Source organism: Glycine max, chromosome 13, assembly GCF_000004515.6.
Source record: "Glycine max cultivar Williams 82 chromosome 13, Glycine_max_v4.0, whole genome shotgun sequence".
NCBI lineage: Eukaryota > Viridiplantae > Streptophyta > Magnoliopsida > Fabales > Fabaceae > Glycine > Glycine max.
Genome location: NC_038249.2, coordinates 21,062,979 through 21,082,951, shown reverse-complemented (window position 1 = coordinate 21,082,951; position 19,973 = coordinate 21,062,979). Strand labels below are relative to the sequence as shown.

Below are 19,973 nucleotides of genomic sequence, written 5' to 3'. Positions count from 1 at the left end.
AGTTTACACACCCTTTATCTTGAGCCATTTGCATGCCCCTCAACACCTCCCACAACTCCGCTATAAACGCATTTGACCTACCAATACGTTTGCTGAAACCACCCAACCATCTGCCATGGCATTCCCTTAACAGCCCTTCACAAGTCCATTGATTTTGCACACTCAGCCAAGGACGAAAAAGAGGCCAACTCCAACCCATTCCAAACAAGAGGGTAGTCAGGTTCTCACAGCTTCTAGAGCACCTTACAAGCATGTTTAAATTTTTTTTATCATGTTCATAGTTCAGAGTGACAAATGCAACAAACTCGTTCACAAACAAGTTTACATAATAATTTTTTTTAATATAATTAAAACTTGTTTCCATTTTTTTATTATAACTTGACAAATCCAGCCAGTGTGTTAAGTTCATAACAAAAAAGAAATCAAAGTTAGGAGTGGGAAGATTAAAGTGTGAGGTGTGAAAATGAAGGCCCACCCGGTGCTGTGTATATGATTGGACCAGAAACCCAAAGGAAAGGTAGGATCAAATGTTTCGCGGGAGTTTGACCGTGGGCGTAGACCGGGTACAGAGGGGCAAAATAGGAAGCACAGAAAAGAATAGAGTCTGGTAGTAACCCTGGTTTTTATTTATCTCTTCATACACTCACTTCCCTCTCTAAGTTCGGCACCAGCGAAACGCTCTTCGTTATCTTTTCTCAGACTCCGCGGCGTAGATCCGAGGAGTTCGGGAAATCCTAACTCATCATCTCAACTCAAGGTCCTTCTTCTCTCTCTCTTGTTTTCTCTCACAACACAATACTTTCATGTTTTTCTTTTTCTGTGCGCTGTTTATTGTTCTTAAACTGCGTTTTATTTTGTTGGTACCATATAGTTTGTGTTTTGCTCTTCGATTTTACAGTTAGAAACCACAATTTTACTCGTGCCGATTTTGTCGATGGATTGCACGGCTTAACAATTTATTATGCTCGTTTTGCAGTCATGGCTGGACTTGCACCTGAGGGATCACAGTTCGATGCTCGTCAATATGATTCTAAAATGAGTGACTTGTAAGATTTTTTGTTTTTGTTTTTATCTTTCTTCTGAGCAATCTGGTTTTATTATTACTGAAACGTTCTTGTTTTGTGTCGAATATGATTGCAACAGGATGATGTTAATGTTATCTGTTAAATTTTAATTAATGGCCTTATCTTCTTTTTTTTCCCTTTCAGACTTTCATCTGATGGACAGGACTTCTTCACATCCTATGACGAGGTTTATGATAGTTTTGACGCTATGGGTTTGCAGGAAAATCTTCTCAGGGGAATTTACGCATATGGTATTTTAAATATTCTTCCTATGGATTGCCATTGGTGTTTCATTGTTTTTTAATGAATAAACCACCAATTTTGTCCTCAAATTATTGAACAGTCTCTAACGCAATAAAATTATTTATTGTTATCCCTGATGTATTGAATATCTATCAGTTTAGTTCCCAAGTTGTATCATTAAAGTTCAGGTACTAATTTGAAGGATTTTTTTTTAATATTTAAGGGACTACTTAGCATGATTTCTAATATTTATGGGACTACTTAGCATGATTTCTAATATTTATGGGACTACGTTGGTTTTTTGCCTTACTTTAAGAACATTTAAGAGAGAAGGTAATACTTTAAGGATCAAATTGGTGGTTTACTCAATCTTGGTATCAACATAACACTAGACAAGGGGTTAGTCTTACTATGCTGTATTATTTTAATAAACCATGGTGTTTTTATTGTCGAGCTACGGTTTCTGCTTTGTGGTATGTTCCAATCCTTAAACTAGAATTAATTGTGCTTTAGGTTTTGAGAAGCCATCTGCCATTCAGCAAAGGGGGATAGTTCCCTTCTGCAAGGGACTTGATGTTATTCAGCAGGCTCAGTCTGGAACTGGGAAGACGGCTACTTTCTGCTCTGGTATTCTGCAGCAACTTGACTATAGCTTGACGCAATGCCAGGCCTTGGTTTTAGCACCAACTCGTGAGCTTGCTCAGCAGATTGAGAAGGTTATGCGAGCACTTGGAGATTATCTAGGTGTGAAGGTTCATGCTTGTGTGGGAGGTACCAGTGTGCGTGAAGACCAACGCATTCTATCTAGCGGTGTTCATGTTGTGGTTGGTACCCCTGGTCGTGTGTTTGATATGCTGCGCAGACAGTCACTTCTGCCAGATCACATCAAGATGTTTGTATTGGATGAGGCTGATGAAATGCTTTCCCGAGGTTTTAAGGATCAGGTACTTTTCACTTTAATTATTACTAAATTTTTTTGTTGTTTTTTACAAGTAATACCTACACTTGTCTACGGATTTTTTTAAATTGATGTGTAAACGTTCGTGTATAAACTCTGTTGTACTTTCTTTATGTTATCATTATAATATTTATATTTTCAACTTGGTTCAGATGCATGTTTCTATTGTCTGAAATTTCTTGTATAGTAGTAACATGTAATAAAATATGAACACAAGTGCCTTTGAATTGAATTTTTTCTGAGCCTATTGGGTTTGTAGTGCTAAAAGAATTGATTTATGTATAAATACTCTAACCTTGGCTTTATTGTTATCAGATCTACGATATATTTCAGCTGCTGCCATCTAAGATTCAAGTGGGAGTTTTCTCTGCTACAATGCCTCCTGAGGCCCTTGAGATCACTAGGAAGTTTATGAACAAACCTGTTAGGATCCTTGTGAAGCGTGATGAGCTCACCTTGGAGGGTATTAAGCAATTTTATGTCAATGTTGAGAGGGAGGATTGGAAGCTGGACACACTCTGCGATCTTTACGAGACATTAGCTATCACTCAGAGTGTCATTTTTGTTAATACCAGAAGGAAAGTTGATTGGTTGACTGACAAGATGAGAAGCCGTGACCACACAGTCTCAGCAACCCACGGAGACATGGACCAGAATACCAGGGACATTATTATGCGTGAATTCCGTTCTGGGTCTTCCCGTGTCTTGATAACCACTGATCTTTTGGCTCGTGGTATTGATGTGCAACAAGTGTCTCTAGTTATAAACTTTGATCTCCCTACACAGCCTGAGAACTATCTCCACCGTATTGGTCGTAGTGGGAGGTTCGGAAGGAAAGGTGTTGCGATCAATTTTGTCACAAAGGATGACGAGAAAATGCTGTTTGACATCCAGAAGTTTTACAACGTGCAAGTTGAGGAGCTGCCTTCAAATGTTGCTGAGCTCCTTTGATCAGATTTTGTCCTCCGTCGTAGTAGATGAAATTAGTTTGCGTTTGGAAACTGTTATGTAATGTTTCTCACTCTAACCTGTCTCCCCCCCCTTTCGTTTCTTTGGTTGTACTTCCGCTCTTAAACTTTGTTTAATAGGCTTAGTAATTTAATTTAAACTGCGAGTTTGTCTGAATATCCAAGTAGTTATTACTTGCTATGTGGAAACCCATTATTGCCCCAATTGGTGTATGACTTTCGTTGCACATTTCTAGCGTACGTTTTAATTTTTACATAATCGAAGAATTGCATATTCGATTCTTATGCAACCAACTTGGTTCGGTTGTAATTTGGTCACTAATGGACCTGAATTGGTGTTATAATATGTCTCCTCTGCTCCAACAAATGGCAGCCACATAACACTTCCACATACATACACTGCCCTATCCATGATTAGGACAGGAAATTGCTCGAAATTTCCTACATCCTAGTCATGCTGCCCTTGGAATTTAGGGGACTTAGTTGTGCTTGTTATTAGGATGAGTTAGAGCATTTCCAACCCAGTAACTCACTTGGTGTGCTTAATGGGGGACCCACATATATATATATAACTCACTTTTACTCTTTTCAATACAAATATCTTTAAGCACTTAATTTTCATAATAGAGTAACTCTCTTTGAGTGCTTCTAATGAGGTCCACAAAAAATTATTTTATTAACTTATTTCATATAAGAGTCACTTTCAACGGGTGCTTAAAGAGAAAAGTATCTAATGCGAATGCAATGGAGAGTGCTTATTAGGCACAGTTGGTTGCGGAGTTCAAATGCTTAAAGTTGCTCTTAGGGCTTAGTTTAGGGTGATTTTGACCTTGTTTGACTAAATTAGTCCCGGGTTAGTGTGTTAAACCAAAACTTAGTAATTGTATTCACAATTTAGAGAGTAATTAGTAATTTTCTAAATTTAAGTAGGTCAAAGTATAAATTTATAAAAATTTAATTACTAATAATAAATAGAGAATTTTTTATATGCATTTAATATCATAAATAACTTGTCCTCAAATTCAAGAAATTACACATTTTACTTAGAAAAGAATATATAATTTTATCCTTAAAATGCATTACTTTAGTTTTTAAAAGTTTGTGCGTATATAAATTTTTTATATATATACCGCAAATATTTTTTGAGACAATTTTGCTTTAGTCTTGTAGGATTACTATTAATGGTAAACATTTCCTTCTAAAATTTAACTTAACTACATATTCGTAACTTAATTTTAAAATCATTGATTAAGTTAAAATAATTCTGTCTCATAATACACTCCAGTGATTTATTTGTATTTACTTCGGTCTATGAATTTATTAATTTTCATAACAAAATTAGTCCTTTTTACGATAAACTCAACTAAGTTTGAGAGTTAAATTTATCATAAAATGGACGAATTCAATAACTAAATTGCCAATCTAGCTAGAGATTAAGAGATAAAGACAAATTTCTCATGAATTAAATAGATTTGAAGACTAAACAGTATATATGTAAACTTTTAAGAGTTAAATCAATACAAATTATTTTCGAAGCCCAAAATATATATTTACTTGAAAATATATAATTAAATTAAATATTTTCCCATCCTTCTATAATGTTATAAAATAAAATTGAAGTATATTCATTATTACAATTTTTTTATCCTTAATTACTCTTCAAATGGAGAGAAGTTAAGGATACGCTTGGAAGAGTATATTCATACTTATCTAATCAAATAACTAGTGAGTATTTTTGTAAGTGTTTGAAAGAAATTATGAAAATAATTTATAATACATCCAAAAACGGTTCGATTTATTTCAATAAATTTTATAGAATAACTTGTATAAAAATAGTTTTACTCTTTCTTTTTTGATTATAGGAATAACTAGTACATAATAAGTGTTTATATAATAAATACTTAATTAAGTTATTTATCTAAAGTGTTATAAAATTACAGTGGATTTATATTTTTTTTCTATTTATCTTTTCACCCAGTTAAAGTAGGTAGAGACCTTTTGTTAAATGTTTTTTTCTTGGTTAATTCTTTCCAAAGTGAGTGGAATCAATTAAGTGTAAATCTCATTTCAATAATTGTGGTATCACAACTAATGTCATTTCATGTTATTGTGCTTTATTTTTCAACGATTTGGATCAATGCAAATCTGATTTTGTATTATTTCGTCAATTTGAAAATGGTTCTAGTAAAATGAAAAATAGTTATTTATAGCATTGTTTTCTGATTTATGTTCAATGGATGAAGATGCAGACAATAAATATTGCAAGCCAAGAGATTCCCTCCATCACCTTTCTACGCTTCCATTTTTTTTTTTTCATTTTTAATAACGAATTAGCTTCTGTCATATGAAAAACAATAATGCTTGGTCTTTGTTCAATTTTGTGTACTCGTTAAATCATCAGTTTTTAGAAAATTTGATTGAATTATCGTCAATTTCCATTTTGGTAGCAGTTATTTCCGTTGCATTATCTTTTTGGCAAAAGCCAAGTTTGAATACACGTAAAGCTTTGTTAGATTTGCGTGAACACGAACAGAAAGAGAAATTCCAAAAAGAAATAGCAAAAGAAAGAATATTGTTAATTTCCATTTTGGTAAGTTTTATTTCCGTGGCTATGATCTGTTGTTAAAAGCTAGTAAGTTTGAAGGAATGTGCTTTGCTAGATTTAGGTGAACATGAGTAGAGAAAAAATGGGCAAAAGAAGTGGTAAAAAAGAAGTTATATTTTACACGATTTGGTTAATGGAATAAACGAATAGAGAAGTAAAACATTTATTTGAAGCTCAAAAAAAAAAACTTTGGATAAAGGAAAAGAAAAAAGATGAGAAATTATTGGTTTTTCTCATTTCTTGAATTAAATAAGAGAAAAAATAATAATTTTTCCTTTGTTTCTTTTCCTCATCTAAATACTAAAAGAAAAACTTCATTTCATTTTCTCACTGCACTTAAAGCAATAAAGTGATAATAGCACAGAAAAAGGGATGACAAAATAGCAATAAAAAAAAGCAGCGATTTTTAAAATGTTTACATATATTTTTCAACGAATATTTATAAAAAAAATAAGAAGAGAAATTAATTTTCTCTTATAAGTCCAAATTAGTTTATGTGTAAATTAAAATCATATTAAATTCAAATTATCATTCTAATAAAAAAATTAATAGATACTTCACATCAATAATATAATTTTAAAAAAATTTAAATAAAAATATTTTGTACAAATTAACTTATGTATTATAAACTAATTTAAATAAAAATATTTTGTACAAATTAACTCATGGACCTAAACCGATAACCAAAGAAATGATAAGTTAAAAGATGTAAATTCTGCATAATTTATGCATTCTAAAAGAAATTATTAATAAAATTATTTAATATTATTTTAACATTTTTTAATTATTTATTGATTATTTTTAACAATATATTACTAGTTCAACCATTTAAAAGCCATTTTGATTAATAATATACAAATAAGTTTCATATCATATATTAAAGTACTTTTGAGTAAAGAAATATTCAATATGAATTATGTTGCGTAAACTATTTTTTTAACAAACTTAAGTTTTTAACATAATTTTGATTTAAGCTTAAGTTCATAAACTTTGATCGAAAGATGCACTTTTGTTTAGCAAACTTTTGTGTTACGGAAAGTATATCACCGCTGTTTTAACGTTCGGGCTAAGGTAACTGGTAATGCAAGTGTTAAACTTGATTAAGCATATATAGACGTATCATTATATTTATCAAGCTATATAATTAGCAGTTATTACAATTAAGCTTTAAAAAATTATAAAGTTAAGACCACATGAAAAAAAAAAAGTCAATAAAAAGAAAACAACTCTAATGATTCGAAAACTATTATAGTTTGAAACAGTTGTTATTTATATAATAATTAACTAGATTTATTTCTCTTAAATAAAGTTTTAAATTTAAGTTTTATCAATAAAAAATATAATTAGAAAGAAAAAAATCTATTATAAATAAGTAAATTGGAATTTTCAAAAAAAATAATTATCGATAAAATTAATAAATATTTGATATCAATAATAAAAAATATAGAGTAATTTAATCATGACTTCTAAATTTTGATCGGTTATTGGAGATATGAGTAGAGAAGAGACAACAAGTTTTGCATGGAATGAAACAAAATAAAAGTGACTCGTGTGAGGGAGTGAGAATTGGAAGACGAAGACGTGTCGAAGAACTTACTAGGTCGTGCTCGTACGTGTCAACTTCAACAATATCATTTCACCAAATTGCAAACACAAACACTACACAACATCCTTTATTCTTTCTTTTGTTCTATTTAACACTTTGGATTCACATTAACTTTTAAAATATATTTTTCCTTTTCATTTTATATTTTTTCATCCAAACTCATCCTTATAAAAGGAAAGAAAAAAGAGAAAAAAATGTAAGTATAATAAAATTTAATATTTGATAGAAAGATAAATAAAAAAAAATTAAGTGGTAAAAAAAATATTTTGAATAATAAGATATTTGGGTAATCTAAAATCTCATGCATTTATCATAATTCTCAGTTAGACGGATCATAATGAATTATTTTGTTGCTTAATATGTTGACACTTCTTTGATTATTTCTTTCAATAAAAATCCAAACACTGTTTGGGCATATTATGAAAGATTAGTCCTTTATAAACCCGTCTTAGATTTCCAATCCTCACCACCGCTTTGCTTAATTTATTCGAATCAGATTCCTTTTTATCTTTGCGTATCAACACGACAAAACAAACAACACCCACTATCTTCTTCTTTTTTCCTCTTTCCCTCTTCCTCCCTACTCTCAATAAATTAATAAATATATATTATTATTAGTTAGGCTTCCTTTATCATAGACGATTTCTTTGCATCTAAAATTTTAATTTTTCCAATTACTTTATAAAAAAAAAGTAAATACACTTAATTCAATGTCTTACAAATATAAAATGCATTGAGCACTTATTGCATACAAGAAGTTAGGAGATTTGGAATTATTTTATTATATAATGTGAGTAATAATTATATAAAAAACAATTACCTTATTACTATAATGAAAGGTATCTAACAATTTCCAAATTATCATAAATAAATATTTATTTTATATAACTAAATTTCTTAATAATAAATATATTTTAATATATAAACTAAATTATAATTATTTTTTAGACAAAAAATAATTAGAATTTATAATAAATAAATATCTTTATATATATAATTTATATTTTAAATTTATGAAAATAATTTATATTGTTATATAAGATTAATTTATATTGTTATATATATACTAGCCAGTATTTTAGTAGCATGTACACAGGTAAATTCTATTTTTTTTTTAGGTAAAGGGTAAATTCTAATTTATATGTAGAAATATAAATAGATTATTATTATTAAAGAACAATAGAAATCTGTTGTTTATTTTTTGGTGAAGAGAAGACTGAGTTAGTAAACACGCTCGCTCGGTCTTCTTTTCCAATGGCGATTTCCGATGAGCCTGAAACTGTAGCCACTGCTCTCAACCACTCTTCCCTGCGCCGCCGTCCCACCGCCGCTGGCCTCTTCAATTCGCCCGAGACGACCACCGACAGTTCCGGTGATGACTTGGCCAAGGATTCCGGTTCCGACGACTCCATCAGCAGCGACGCCGCCAATTCGCAACCGCAACAAAAACAAGACACTGATTTCTCCGTCCTCAAATTCGCCTACCGTCCTTCCGTCCCCGCTCATCGCAAAGTGAAGGAAAGTCCGCTCAGCTCCGACACCATTTTCCGTCAGGTTCTCGCCGTTAACTTCTACTTTACAATTATTACAATTCCGTAACTATTTCAAACTCAACCAGAACGGTACCGTTTCGTTCCCGTTCTGCATTAATAAACTACTCAATCTCAATGCATGACTCATGAATGCAAGCGACTCGTAGTCTTTTAGGTGCTTAAAATAGTGTATGCTACTGCTAGTTAGTTAATTTGTGTGTACGGGAAACTAGTTATCAATTTATGATTTGAATTTAATACAATTGAATTGGTGGATCAGGTTTTTGTACCTGCTATTGTGTTTGGTTTATAATTAGGTGTGATGAGTCTGATATGTAATTATATTTCTTTACTAATTATTCAATCAGTTGCAGAGTCACGCGGGCCTCTTCAACCTCTGTATAGTAGTCCTTGTTGCTGTGAATAGCCGACTCATCATTGAGAATTTAATGAAGGTTTTGCCTCTTCCATGTTTAATTGTGCATTCACCTGCAACAATTTTCTGTTCTTTTTATTTATGACCTTGATTTTGACGGTTCGGGTTTTGTTGTCTGCTTTAATGAGTGTTTTATTTGTTCTGCAGTATGGTTGGTTGATCAAATCTGGCTTTTGGTTTAGCTCAAAGTCATTGAGAGACTGGCCCCTCTTCATGTGTTGGTAATGAGTGTAATGAATTCCCTAAAGAATTAACTATGTACTATGTAATTATTCTGAAATGTTGTTCAACAGTATGTGGTTGTGCACTTGGTTTGCAGTCTTTCTCTTGTGGTATTTCCTTTTGCTGCATTTATAGTGGAGAAGTTGGCACAGCAGAAGTGTATACCCGAACCAGTTAAGTGATCAGGCCATATGAGCTTTTATTAGATTTCATTCGTTTTATAACCTAAAATATTTTTGGGATATGGTTAGTTGTGATGTGCTATTCTTAACTGTTCAATCTTTAATATTTGCATACATGAGAATATTATATTACTTTAATATTGCAGGTTGTTGTTGTACTTCATATAATCATTACCTCAGCTTCACTTTTCTATCCAGTTTTAGTAATTCTCAGGTCAGTTAAGTTCTTTTGTATATATTCTGGGGCTGCAGTTGAGGCACCTTTTGTTTTGACATGGGTGGTTACACAATGTGTCCATTTTGAAAGAATTTGGTAATAGAATATGGTTTTAAGTTGATAGTGGTGTTAAGTAACAAACTTTGTCACTATCCTGCACAGGAATTTAAATTTTTTTATTATATTTTAAAATTACTTGAGAAGAAATTTAAAGCATTTGGGTGAACCTTAGTTTAATGTTTGGTTCTTATCATGTTGGAATTGAATTATGTTGCAAAATATGAAGATGAATGCTGAGGGATGAAATAATTATACAGTTGTGCATTCTTAGTCATTTCATAGATAAGGATATCCCAGAAAGATGATTACTGACTTGTAACATTCTTTGCAGGTGTGATTCTGCTTTTCTATCAGGTGTTACGTTAATGCTATTTGCTTGTGTTGTATGGTTAAAATTGGTGTCTTATGCACATACAAACTATGATATGAGAGCACTTACCAAATCAGTTGAAAAGGTAATAAATACTCTCTGTTTAAACGGAGAGAAAATTTTGAATTTTTTTTTCTTAAAAGTCAACTTTTCTCTCTTGTCTTTAACTAAACAAAAGAAAATCTATCTTTACGTGTTTTTTCTTTCATCTAATTTTTTCCTTAACCAAACATATTCTTAAATTCTACTTGGCACTTGTAAGTGGGTAGATAACTATCACAAAATATCATCGTCACTTATTTGTATACTTTAAAGATGACCATATGTTGTACAATGTTTGTGATGATTAGTTTTTGAACCTGAACATCCTGCTTGACTTAGCAGTAGCTTATGGATCATGTACTCTTAAAACTTCATTATATGCTGAAGTACAGTTTTATTTCATCTTCATTTGAATTACTTCCATCCTGTGTTCCGCTTTATTGCTTCCTTCTATCTAGATGGTTAGCTCTTCAAACGTGTGAATGTGTGATAGATAAACCATCTGCTTTCCCTCCTTATTCAAACATGTTTCATGTGTTATAGGGAGAAGCTCTGCCCGATACTCTGAACATGGACTATCCTTACAATGTAAGCTTCAAGAGCTTAGCATATTTCCTGGTTGCCCCTACATTATGTTACCAGGTAGCAGTACTTTCAAGTGATTTAGTTAATTTTTGGAAGCAATTTTTTTTAATTGTTGTGGTGTTGCCTCATTTAGATTCGCCTATTTTACATTTGCATTCACTTTTCTAGTCTTAGATTGCTTATAGGCACAACCATGTGGAGTTGCTTACTCATATATCTTTGGTGTGGAATATGTCTGAGGTTTTTAGTCAGTGTCTAATTGGACATGCTGTTGGGAACCCAGAAACAGAGTATGAGAAAAGAATGCTTCTTGTACTAATTACAGAATATTGAATGACAACAAAGAAAAGGGGAAAATTTTGCTCAAAGAGTTTCTCCTTTCACAACACAGATGCTTAATTGAATGACTCCCCCCCCCAAAAAAAAAAAAAAATCTTCCTATATGTTTCTCACTAACCCCCTCTAACTAAGAATCAAACTAATTGCTCTAACCATCCCAACTAATTTCACTGCTAGGAATTAAGTTCCCATCTAACAAGTATAATTGATCCAGAATGTTGGGTTGGCTACATAGTAGGATTTCTCTGAATGACTCTTTAATCATTGTCTTCAATACATTCTATACCTTTCAGCAAATTTCTCCATTTATTATCCTTTCTTTCCTTTCCATCTTCTAATTTTGGCCATTTGACCTCGTTCATCTCACATTCAATACTCCTTTCTATTTTGTAGCATAGAATATTGTGTAATGAAATCTATAGCAGGAATCCCCCAAACCCTTCTCATGCCCCCCCTTTACTTCCTTCGTACAAAATTCCCATTGCAATCTGCTAGTTTCTAGACACAACCTGCTAGTCAATGCACGGTGTAGGAGCCACAATCTGTTAGTCTATGTGTTCCTCAATCTGCATATAATACTTCTTGCTTCTTGCTTTTATATGAAGCTAAGAATAAGATTTTAAGGGAATGAGTATTACATGACTCCCCGGCATAAAATGTAGCATGCATTTCTAATGCTTTGTGAGAATACTGGATTGGCTTTGGCATCTTCAGTGTTTACCTACGTTGCAGAAATTTTGCTTGGGGTTCTTTAAGTAGGTTTCTGCAGTTCATTTGTCTTTGCATTTTCCTGCATAAATGTATCTCCATGTGAATTGCATTTGTTATTTTTTTTATTCTGAGAGCAAGGTCTTTCACATTTTTATTTGCATGTATTTTGTTTTATGAACTGCTCTTTTAGCCAAGCTATCCTCGCACACCTTATATTCGAAAGGGTTGGCTGTTTCGCCAACTTGTCAAGCTGATAATATTTACAGGAGTTATGGGATTTATAATAGAACAAGTAAGCAGTTCCTGTTAATAAATTGTGTTCATTTCTACCTTTTTTTCATTTCTTTTTTTATGTACATTTTTTTCTTGAGGTCTATTTCACCAATTCTACTGGTATTCTGACATTATTTTGACTGTAATTTTGCAGTACATTAATCCCATTGTACAAAATTCACAGCATCCTCTCAAGGGAAACCTTCTTTACGCCATCGAGAGAGTTCTGAAGCTTTCTGTTCCAAATTTATATGTGTGGCTCTGCATGTTCTATTGCTTTTTCCACCTTTGGTATTCCATCTCTTGTTTGGTTCAACATGTGTGTATGTGTGTGCATTTTCCTTACAAGATATTAGTATGAAGTTATCTTCACCTGCCATAAATTGAATAATTATAGTTCTAGTTTATTTTGTTTGATGCCTTGACTTTTGTACCCTGGCAATTTTCTGATGATGATGATGTTATAAGTTAGTAATTGATTAATCTTTCAAATCATCCTTGAAGTGATATCCACCTTCCTAAACACCTTAAAATAGTAATTACATCATCAATGGGAAGATCTAGCTGATCTAAAGGTGTGCATGTAGAGACTATTGGTGTCTTGAGTGTACACTTCTAAAGATATAAAATAAACTTTATAGCCTGTTTGGTGTGCCACCAATGATTAATTTAAGTGACACTCTGACGGATATGTGAAAGGATTTGAGAGCCTTATTTTATTGATGGATTTGAATATTTTTCCTTTGGCCAGTGAGGATATATTATTCTTCATTTATGCTCTTTTTTCTCCTCTTTAAGAACTACTCTTAGAAAAAAAACTAGATCTTTTTTTGCAAGCATAAATGCTGATCTGCTTGTCTCATTTGTAGATATTAGAAAAGGTTCACCTTTGATTTTTTAAGATTTAGTTAATATTTGAGGAAGCTTATCATTGGAGTGACTGTCGTAATGTAGGTTAAATATATTGGCAGAGCTTCTTCGATTTGGTGATCGTGAATTCTACCAGGATTGGTGGAATGCCAAAACTGTTGAAGATGTAAGTTATTTGTCCTGATATTTTGTCGTTTACTTACAGTATTTTCAGTCTTCATAAAGAGAAATTGTGACTTTTTGTTTTTGTTTCTGTATTTGTGCTGTTGTTGCTGCTTCCATCAGTATTGGAGGATGTGGAATATGGTATGTCTCTTTTTCAGACTTAATTTTGATGAACAAATTGATTTTCTTGTGTTCAGCAAAATGATTTTCAGGTCTCCTGTTGGGATGAAATTCATGTGAACACACGTACATATATTTGATATAACTATCCCTTTAAATGTATAATGAGGGTTGACAACTCTCCAAGACTATTTTAACAACGGAAGAAAGAGAAGTTACAACTTTTTTCCATCTTACTGACTAAATGGTTTTAAAACTGTCTTTCAGAACATATCATTAATTATTTATCACGTAAAGTTCCAAACCATTAGTATAATCTGAGCGGAATCTTTTACATTGCAGCCTGTTCACAAATGGATGATCCGCCACCTATATTTTCCATGTTTAAGGCACGGTATACCAAAGGTAATCAAGCATCCTTCTGCGTTGCTGAATGGATCCTGAACTTATTTGGTACTGTAAAACATTTTTAGGATTTGTCAGCCTCTGTTTACCATCTCGGGTTGCTACTAAGATCATCACATTTAACATAGTTGAATTAAAATGAACATGTTACTTTTATCCTAATAATCACACTTATGTAAAAACTTATCAATAAACCTATTACATAAGTTTTTTTTCAAAAAATAAGTATTTGCACTAATTGTATGGTTTGATATGTTTGGTGCACTGGGGGAGCTATATGTAGAAAGTTTGCAATTGGTAGACAGTAATTTAGCTTCATCTTCTGTTCTGTCATTTCAGATAAATTACTTTGGAGTGCATAAACATGACTAAAACAAGAATTGCAAAGGAACTCCATTAAAAAAAAAAAAAATCTTATGTAATCATGTTCAATAGCTTTGTGATTTTTTTCCTTGGTCTTTGCCATCAACAATTTCCTATTAACATATAGTTGTTTCTCATTGGTTAATATTTGGATTGGCTCTTTTTTTGTCAAGCATTATTGGTATTTCAATTTTTAGTTCTAGATAAAATTTTTATTTTTCATCATTGTACAGGCCGTTGCTCTTTTAATTGCCTTCCTGGTTTCTGCTTTATTCCATGAGGTGTGTTGCTCATCTCTCTGTACAGCCTTCTCTCTTCTTTTTTTGGTATTATGTCATTATGGTTGTTCTGCTTGAGTGTTTGTCTGCATCCTACACTGATTGAAGTCAAACTGTATCTTGCAATTAATATATTTTTGGAGTATCCTTTCCTCCTTTTCCTTGGGCTGTTTGGACTTTGCTAAGAGTTAGATAGAAGGGAAGGGAAAATTAGTTACAGATGGTTAGAGTAGTTGATTAGTCAGTTATAGGATTTGGTTAGATATTAATTACGGGGATTAAGAGGAAAGGATCCATTCTATCTAGTTGATTAGTCAGTTATAGGATCCATTCTATCTAGTATCATTTGAGAATTGAGCTTGGCTCTTTTGAAAGGAGAAATCCTTTGTGAGGGGGAAACCCTTGGAGGAGAATTATCTCTTCTTTTTTCTGTTCTAGATGATAAAACTGCCCTTTTATTTCTTTCTTTGCTTTGGGTTCGTAACAGACTGTGGGAGAGGACTGAAAATTAGATACTAAGTTGTGGCTGATTTGTTAAAAATTGGTATAGGACCCATGCTACTTGTCTTTGAACTATCTACAACCCACTATGGCCCCAGAAACCTTAGGCAGCTAGCTACCAAAATCTGTAGTAACTTGCAGCCTGTCTGTCTGTACCTTGGCAGGTGTAGATGTTACAGCTTCCATATCTTATATCTTAAATATAGACTGACATAACAATTATGACAAACTGTTATATTTTCTAGTTGCTAGTTCTTGCAATATTAATTTTGGCACCAAAATTTCCCTACATGTACTCAAGGATGCTTACTTTAGCCATGAATAATTTTTTTTTTCACGTGTTGTAATTATATTTTCAATTTATCCTGTCATTTTTTCCTGAAAAAGGTACATACACAGAATAATTTGATAACTTAAGGTGGCGCTTGGTTTGAGTGTTTTGTGTTTTCATTTTCAAAGAAAATAGAAAATAAGAGTGAAAATATGTTTGCCTAAAATTTAGAAAACATTTTCTATGAAAATATTTCAAAAACAAGCCCAAAACTGAAAACAACCAATAAACTTTTTCAGCCTTTTTCTGAAGAAGTGAAAACACGATGTCACTTTAGAGTACTTTCTTCTCAAAACACGTTTTCTAAATCTTGAAAATCTGAAAATGAAAATAAAAATTATTTTGAGAAAATGAAAACAGAAAATAAACATTCAAATCAAACGCCACCTTAATTGTCATAGACAGTTGTGCAATTTTTCTCACGATATCTCTTTCGTCTGAGTGCAGCTGTGCATCGCTGTTCCTTGCCACATATTCAAGTTGTGGGCTTTCGGTGGAATTATGTTTCAGGTAAAATCAAATTACCGCACTAAACTTTTGTTTTCCCATCTTCTATTATTAAACTAAAGCATTTTAATTCAGAGTAAGAGTAACACGAATTTTCCAAGAAACCAAACTTCTCCCCTCTTCCCTCACGAAGAAGGTGAAGGATTGCCGAGATTTTTTTTTCCTGTTCTTTTATGGCCAAACGATAGAAAGTATTCTCTGGAATAATGAATTTGTGCCATGTTTGAAAGTTGATGATTATGATATCATCCATCTTTTTGGTTCAATTAACATGATAAGGAATGACTTTTTTCTAGGTTCCTTTGGTCTTCATCACTAATTATCTGCAAAATAAATTCAGAAACTCGATGGTACGTCTGCTATTTAAGCATATTGATTCATAATATATCTTATTACTCCATCATCTTGAATTTGATTCATTGGTTTTTTAATTTGTTTTTGTCTTCATGCCAGGTTGGAAATATGATTTTTTGGTTCATATTCAGTATTCTTGGTCAACCTATGTGCGTACTGCTATATTACCATGACTTAATGAATAGGAAAGGCAAACTTGACTGAAGGTGCACGTGGATAAGCTTTTCTGTTTTTGGAGTGTATAATTGATGTCGATATGTTGATCAATATTGTTTTCCACGAGTACTTTCATCTACCATGGCAGTGGCTGCTCTGAAGGATTTCCACCTGATATACCAGGTCGCGAGGCTAATTCATCTTGATCTATGTACTTATCAACTCTCCTCTGGCAATTGTATCGATATATGCAATTTTGAGAGCCATACACTGGCATTGATAACTGCCAAGGAACAGTGTAGCTGTTTTCTGTTAAATGTTAATTAGTAGAGAGCTAGATGTAAATAATTTATGCTCAATATATTTATTTCTTCCTATTCTTCAAGTTCCACGGATGAATGATGATGTCTTTTTATATAGCTGTTTCTTTCTGCTACAAAACTTACATAACACTTTATAGGTGCTGTTTATGTTGTTTGCTAATTAGAATTGAAGTTTCAATTCGATAATCTTCATAATGAAGGTTAACATTTAAAAATTATGTAAATTATCAAAATAAAACTATAATTCTGATTAAAGAAGACTACAAACAACACTTAAAGAATTGTAAAGTTTTCCCCTATACCCTTAGGATACTTGGAATGTTTAAAAGAGTGCTTTGCAGAAAACTTTAGTAACTGCAAGAACTATGTCCAATTTTCATTGACTAAAAATAGTTTGATAGTTTATGCTTGATCTAAATCTCTCAATCAAAAAGGTGGCACGTGTTGAAGGTTACTATTATCATTTTTCGTTTAAACTTTATACCTTGTTATTGATTACTTTATTAATGATTAATAAATATTTACAATATCGTTAACTGATTAATGACATTTTTAACAATAAAGGTTAGTTATATATAATTAATTAATAATTAACTCTTGAATAGCTAAATTAAATATAACACTGGAACGTGTTTAGTCAATACTTTTTACTAGAACCAACAAGATCTAGTACAATTGGTAAATAATTGAATTTTTGAAGTATGATGACAGACATTCAATTTTAGGATGGTAAAAAAGATTTTATTGGAAGAAACAAAATCTATTTTAATGATATCTATGCTTAGACGGTTGATCTCATAATTTAGATTTTAATGATTTCTATGCTTAGATGGTTGATCTCATAATTTTTTGCTAGCAGGATACCTTACTTTAAGGAGAAAAAAGAAAACTAAAAAAAAGTGAGGTTTGAATGGCAGGTTAAGTGGCAATAAAATGAAGTAGCAGGAGCACCTGATCCAATTAACACAGACGGCGTGCTTATCACGTGACACTAATGACGTGGCACGTTTCAATTGGCACCTTGATCCACGCTCTAACAAAACCAAAGCCCTTTATTTTTAGCACCGACGCGACGCCAAAAAGGCATAGTAGTCAGCGCCCCCCATCAGTACCAGTCGATTAAGAAAACGCGAAAATCATCGCTGAAAAACAAACATGGTCTGCCTCTGTTAGCAGCAAATATTAGGTTGTTTGTTCCGAACCCAACCATGGAAGAGTTCAGATCCAAATCGTACGGTGACGGAAGGATGCAGATTGAGGCCTACCGTGGAACCAACATGCAAGATCTCCGGTGCTACAGCGCCTCCTACGCCTCTTCGGTGCACCCAACAACAACACAGCAAACCCAGATGGGAAATAACGACGCCAAGTTTAAGAAGGGAAAGTCAACGAATGGGTCCACATCCAAAAGTTGGAGCTTTAGTGACCCTGAGTTGCAGAGGAAAAAGAGGGTCGCTAGTTACAAGGTCTATGCTGTTGAAGGAAAACTCAAAGGCTCTCTCAGGAAGAGTTTCAAGTGGTTCAAGGACAGGTGCAACAGAGTTGTCTATGGCTGGTAGTTATTACAACAACAACAACAACTATGGGTGTTTTATATAATGTAAGAATAATAATTTTATAATTTATTTGGCTTTGTTTATCTATTTGCTGCACTTAGTGTTTCTTTTCTGTGGCTGCTAAAGTACCACATAAAGGGTGTAATATGGAAGAGAAATTGTGATTCTTGTGTTCATTTTGGTCCATGTAAAGAGTGCAATCACCTTGCTTGCTTGCTGTTTTCCTCACTCTTGTTGGTTCTAGGCTGAAATTTTTAATAATTGATTATAATTTTGGACAAAATTAGTGCATGCATGTTCAATACTTTAAGTTATAACTTTCAATAGGTGCCCCCTCATTTTTCATGCTTGATGTGTCGAGTGAATCTCTAATAGTGAATGTGGTTCACTGGTTTTCTCAGTTGGTATTCTTCTTTTTTTTTCCCTCATCGGAAAATTGATGAAAATTTGAATTGATTGAGTAGTCGAGATTCGGGGTCCACAAGGACCTTTTCTGAGTGATAATAGTGATATGGCTCAGGAAGAAACATTTGGATGCTGCATGCTGCTTTTAGAGTTTGTCAAGTCTTCTCAAAGAAGGCTTCAGTACAGGGGGGAATTCATCTCTGTTAATTGAAACGATGCATATTAAGGGCAGTAATTGAATTTGTTATAGCATGTTACTAACAACCCTGTAGATCACAGAGAAATTTTGGCAGGTGAATATGATTTGGTATTTAAGTGAGTTTTATGCATGTTAGAGTCTCTTCCATTACAATTTTTTCAAAAACAATTAATATTCCTTGCCAATTCTTGAATGATTCTTCCATTTTAGCAAAATTGTTTCTTATGTATACTTCTTTCTCTCTTGACAAGTAAATCCTATCTGGGTATCATCATGATTTGCTAAGCAGCTAGTGTATTTAACCAAGTTATAGGACTTGCATAATTCTAGATTGCATTGCGTTAGGACTTTCACCAATGAAACCAACTTATTTAGTCGTTCTGACCAACCTTTAAGGACAGAGATGTGTTAGACTCTATTTTTCAATCTGACATTGGGTAGAAATTCAACATGCACACTGCCAGCATGTTCCTTAACAATCCTCGGCTAAATATTATTCATAGTTAAACAAACGTCTGAGTGACAGAGTCCTCCCTTTGCAAATAGCAGAAGGATTGTTCAGCAACAATCCTTTGATTTGCAGGCTTCCATCGCTAGCTGTCTGTGGTTGTCTTCCTGGGTTTCACATCATGAATGATTCCTCATGCAGTGGCAGTGCCAAGAAGATTCTCGAGTAAGGAGAGTCAGAAGAGTGATGTACTGTGATATTTAGGCAGAACAAGTATTAAATATGTATTTTAGGCCGATAGATAATATCAACAAAATCAGTTTTGAACGGTTGATTATATGGTCGACATTTGCCGACCCCCTATATCTACAAGAGATCACATTCAAGATGTCTGTATTTCTCAAATTCAACCTTTGATTATATCTACAATCCAGTGAGGCCAAGAATAGCGATTCAAAAGTCAGAAGGAAGCAATTAAAGTTTAAGACGGCAATTTACATGTAAAAATAGCCAGATGCTGAAAAAACGTGAGGCTTCCAAAAAGGTATATATATATAGTCCCTTGCTTTTTACCCAAAG

At 32.9% G+C, this 19,973-nt stretch overlaps 3 protein-coding genes across 5 annotated transcripts; all 3 read left to right on the top strand.

The window, feature by feature from the left end:
• Nucleotides 1–524: 524 nt before the first annotated feature.
• LOC110991261 (DEXDc domain-containing protein) lies at nt 525–3,390 on the top strand. Its single transcript, XM_026124997.2, has 5 exons — nt 525–757; nt 977–1,046; nt 1,209–1,315; nt 1,821–2,251; nt 2,581–3,390. Exons 2-5 carry the CDS (start codon nt 979–981, stop codon nt 3,214–3,216), a joined length of 1,242 nt encoding a protein of 413 aa, XP_025980782.1. The 5' UTR covers nt 525–757; nt 977–978; the 3' UTR covers nt 3,217–3,390.
• Nucleotides 3,391–8,621: 5,231 nt separating this feature from the next.
• On the top strand, nt 8,622–16,882 carry DGAT1A (diacylglycerol acyltransferase). 3 transcript variants are annotated; one of them, NM_001250360.2, is made up of 16 exons: nt 8,626–8,998; nt 9,351–9,431; nt 9,560–9,633; nt 9,732–9,807; nt 9,963–10,030; nt 10,425–10,548; nt 11,049–11,147; nt 12,331–12,432; nt 12,568–12,704; nt 13,368–13,449; nt 13,569–13,589; nt 13,911–13,973; nt 14,570–14,617; nt 15,894–15,956; nt 16,250–16,303; nt 16,407–16,882. In NM_001250360.2, the coding sequence occupies exons 1-16, from the start codon at nt 8,699–8,701 to the stop codon at nt 16,509–16,511; spliced, it is 1,497 nt and encodes a 498-aa protein (NP_001237289.1). In that variant the 5' UTR covers nt 8,626–8,698; the 3' UTR covers nt 16,512–16,882. The 3 variants fall into 3 exon arrangements, with proteins under 3 accessions (XP_040863774.1, NP_001237289.1, NP_001336395.1); NM_001349466.1 differs by having other exon boundaries at nt 9,345–9,431; XM_041007840.1 differs by lacking the exon at nt 13,569–13,589 and having other exon boundaries at nt 8,622–8,998; nt 9,345–9,431; nt 16,407–16,840.
• A 970-nt stretch (nt 16,883–17,852) lies between these two features.
• On the top strand, nt 17,853–18,625 carry LOC100306567 (uncharacterized). Its single transcript, NM_001249920.2, has one exon. It carries the CDS (start codon nt 17,995–17,997, stop codon nt 18,343–18,345), a length of 351 nt encoding a protein of 116 aa, NP_001236849.2. The 5' UTR covers nt 17,853–17,994; the 3' UTR covers nt 18,346–18,625.
• The last annotated feature ends 1,348 nt before the right edge of the window (nt 18,626–19,973 follow it).

Excerpts from the sequence above, each read along its gene's own strand:
- LOC110991261 (XM_026124997.2), top strand. The coding sequence starts at position 979 with ATGGCTGGACTTGCACCTGAGGGATCACAGTTCGATGCTCGTCAATAT. Across the intron at positions 1,047-1,208 it reads GATTCTAAAATGAGTGACTT|ACTTTCATCTGATGGACAGG; the intron begins GTAAGATTTTTT and ends TTTCCCTTTCAG. Across the intron at positions 2,252-2,580 it reads CCCGAGGTTTTAAGGATCAG|ATCTACGATATATTTCAGCT; the intron begins GTACTTTTCACT and ends TATTGTTATCAG.
- DGAT1A (NM_001349466.1), top strand. The coding sequence starts at position 8,699 with ATGGCGATTTCCGATGAGCCTGAAACTGTAGCCACTGCTCTCAACCAC. Across the intron at positions 13,450-13,568 it reads ATGCCAAAACTGTTGAAGAT|TATTGGAGGATGTGGAATAT; the intron begins GTAAGTTATTTG and ends TGCTTCCATCAG. Across the intron at positions 14,618-15,893 it reads TTTCTGCTTTATTCCATGAG|CTGTGCATCGCTGTTCCTTG; the intron begins GTGTGTTGCTCA and ends GTCTGAGTGCAG.
- LOC100306567 (NM_001249920.2), top strand. The coding sequence starts at position 17,995 with ATGGAAGAGTTCAGATCCAAATCGTACGGTGACGGAAGGATGCAGATT.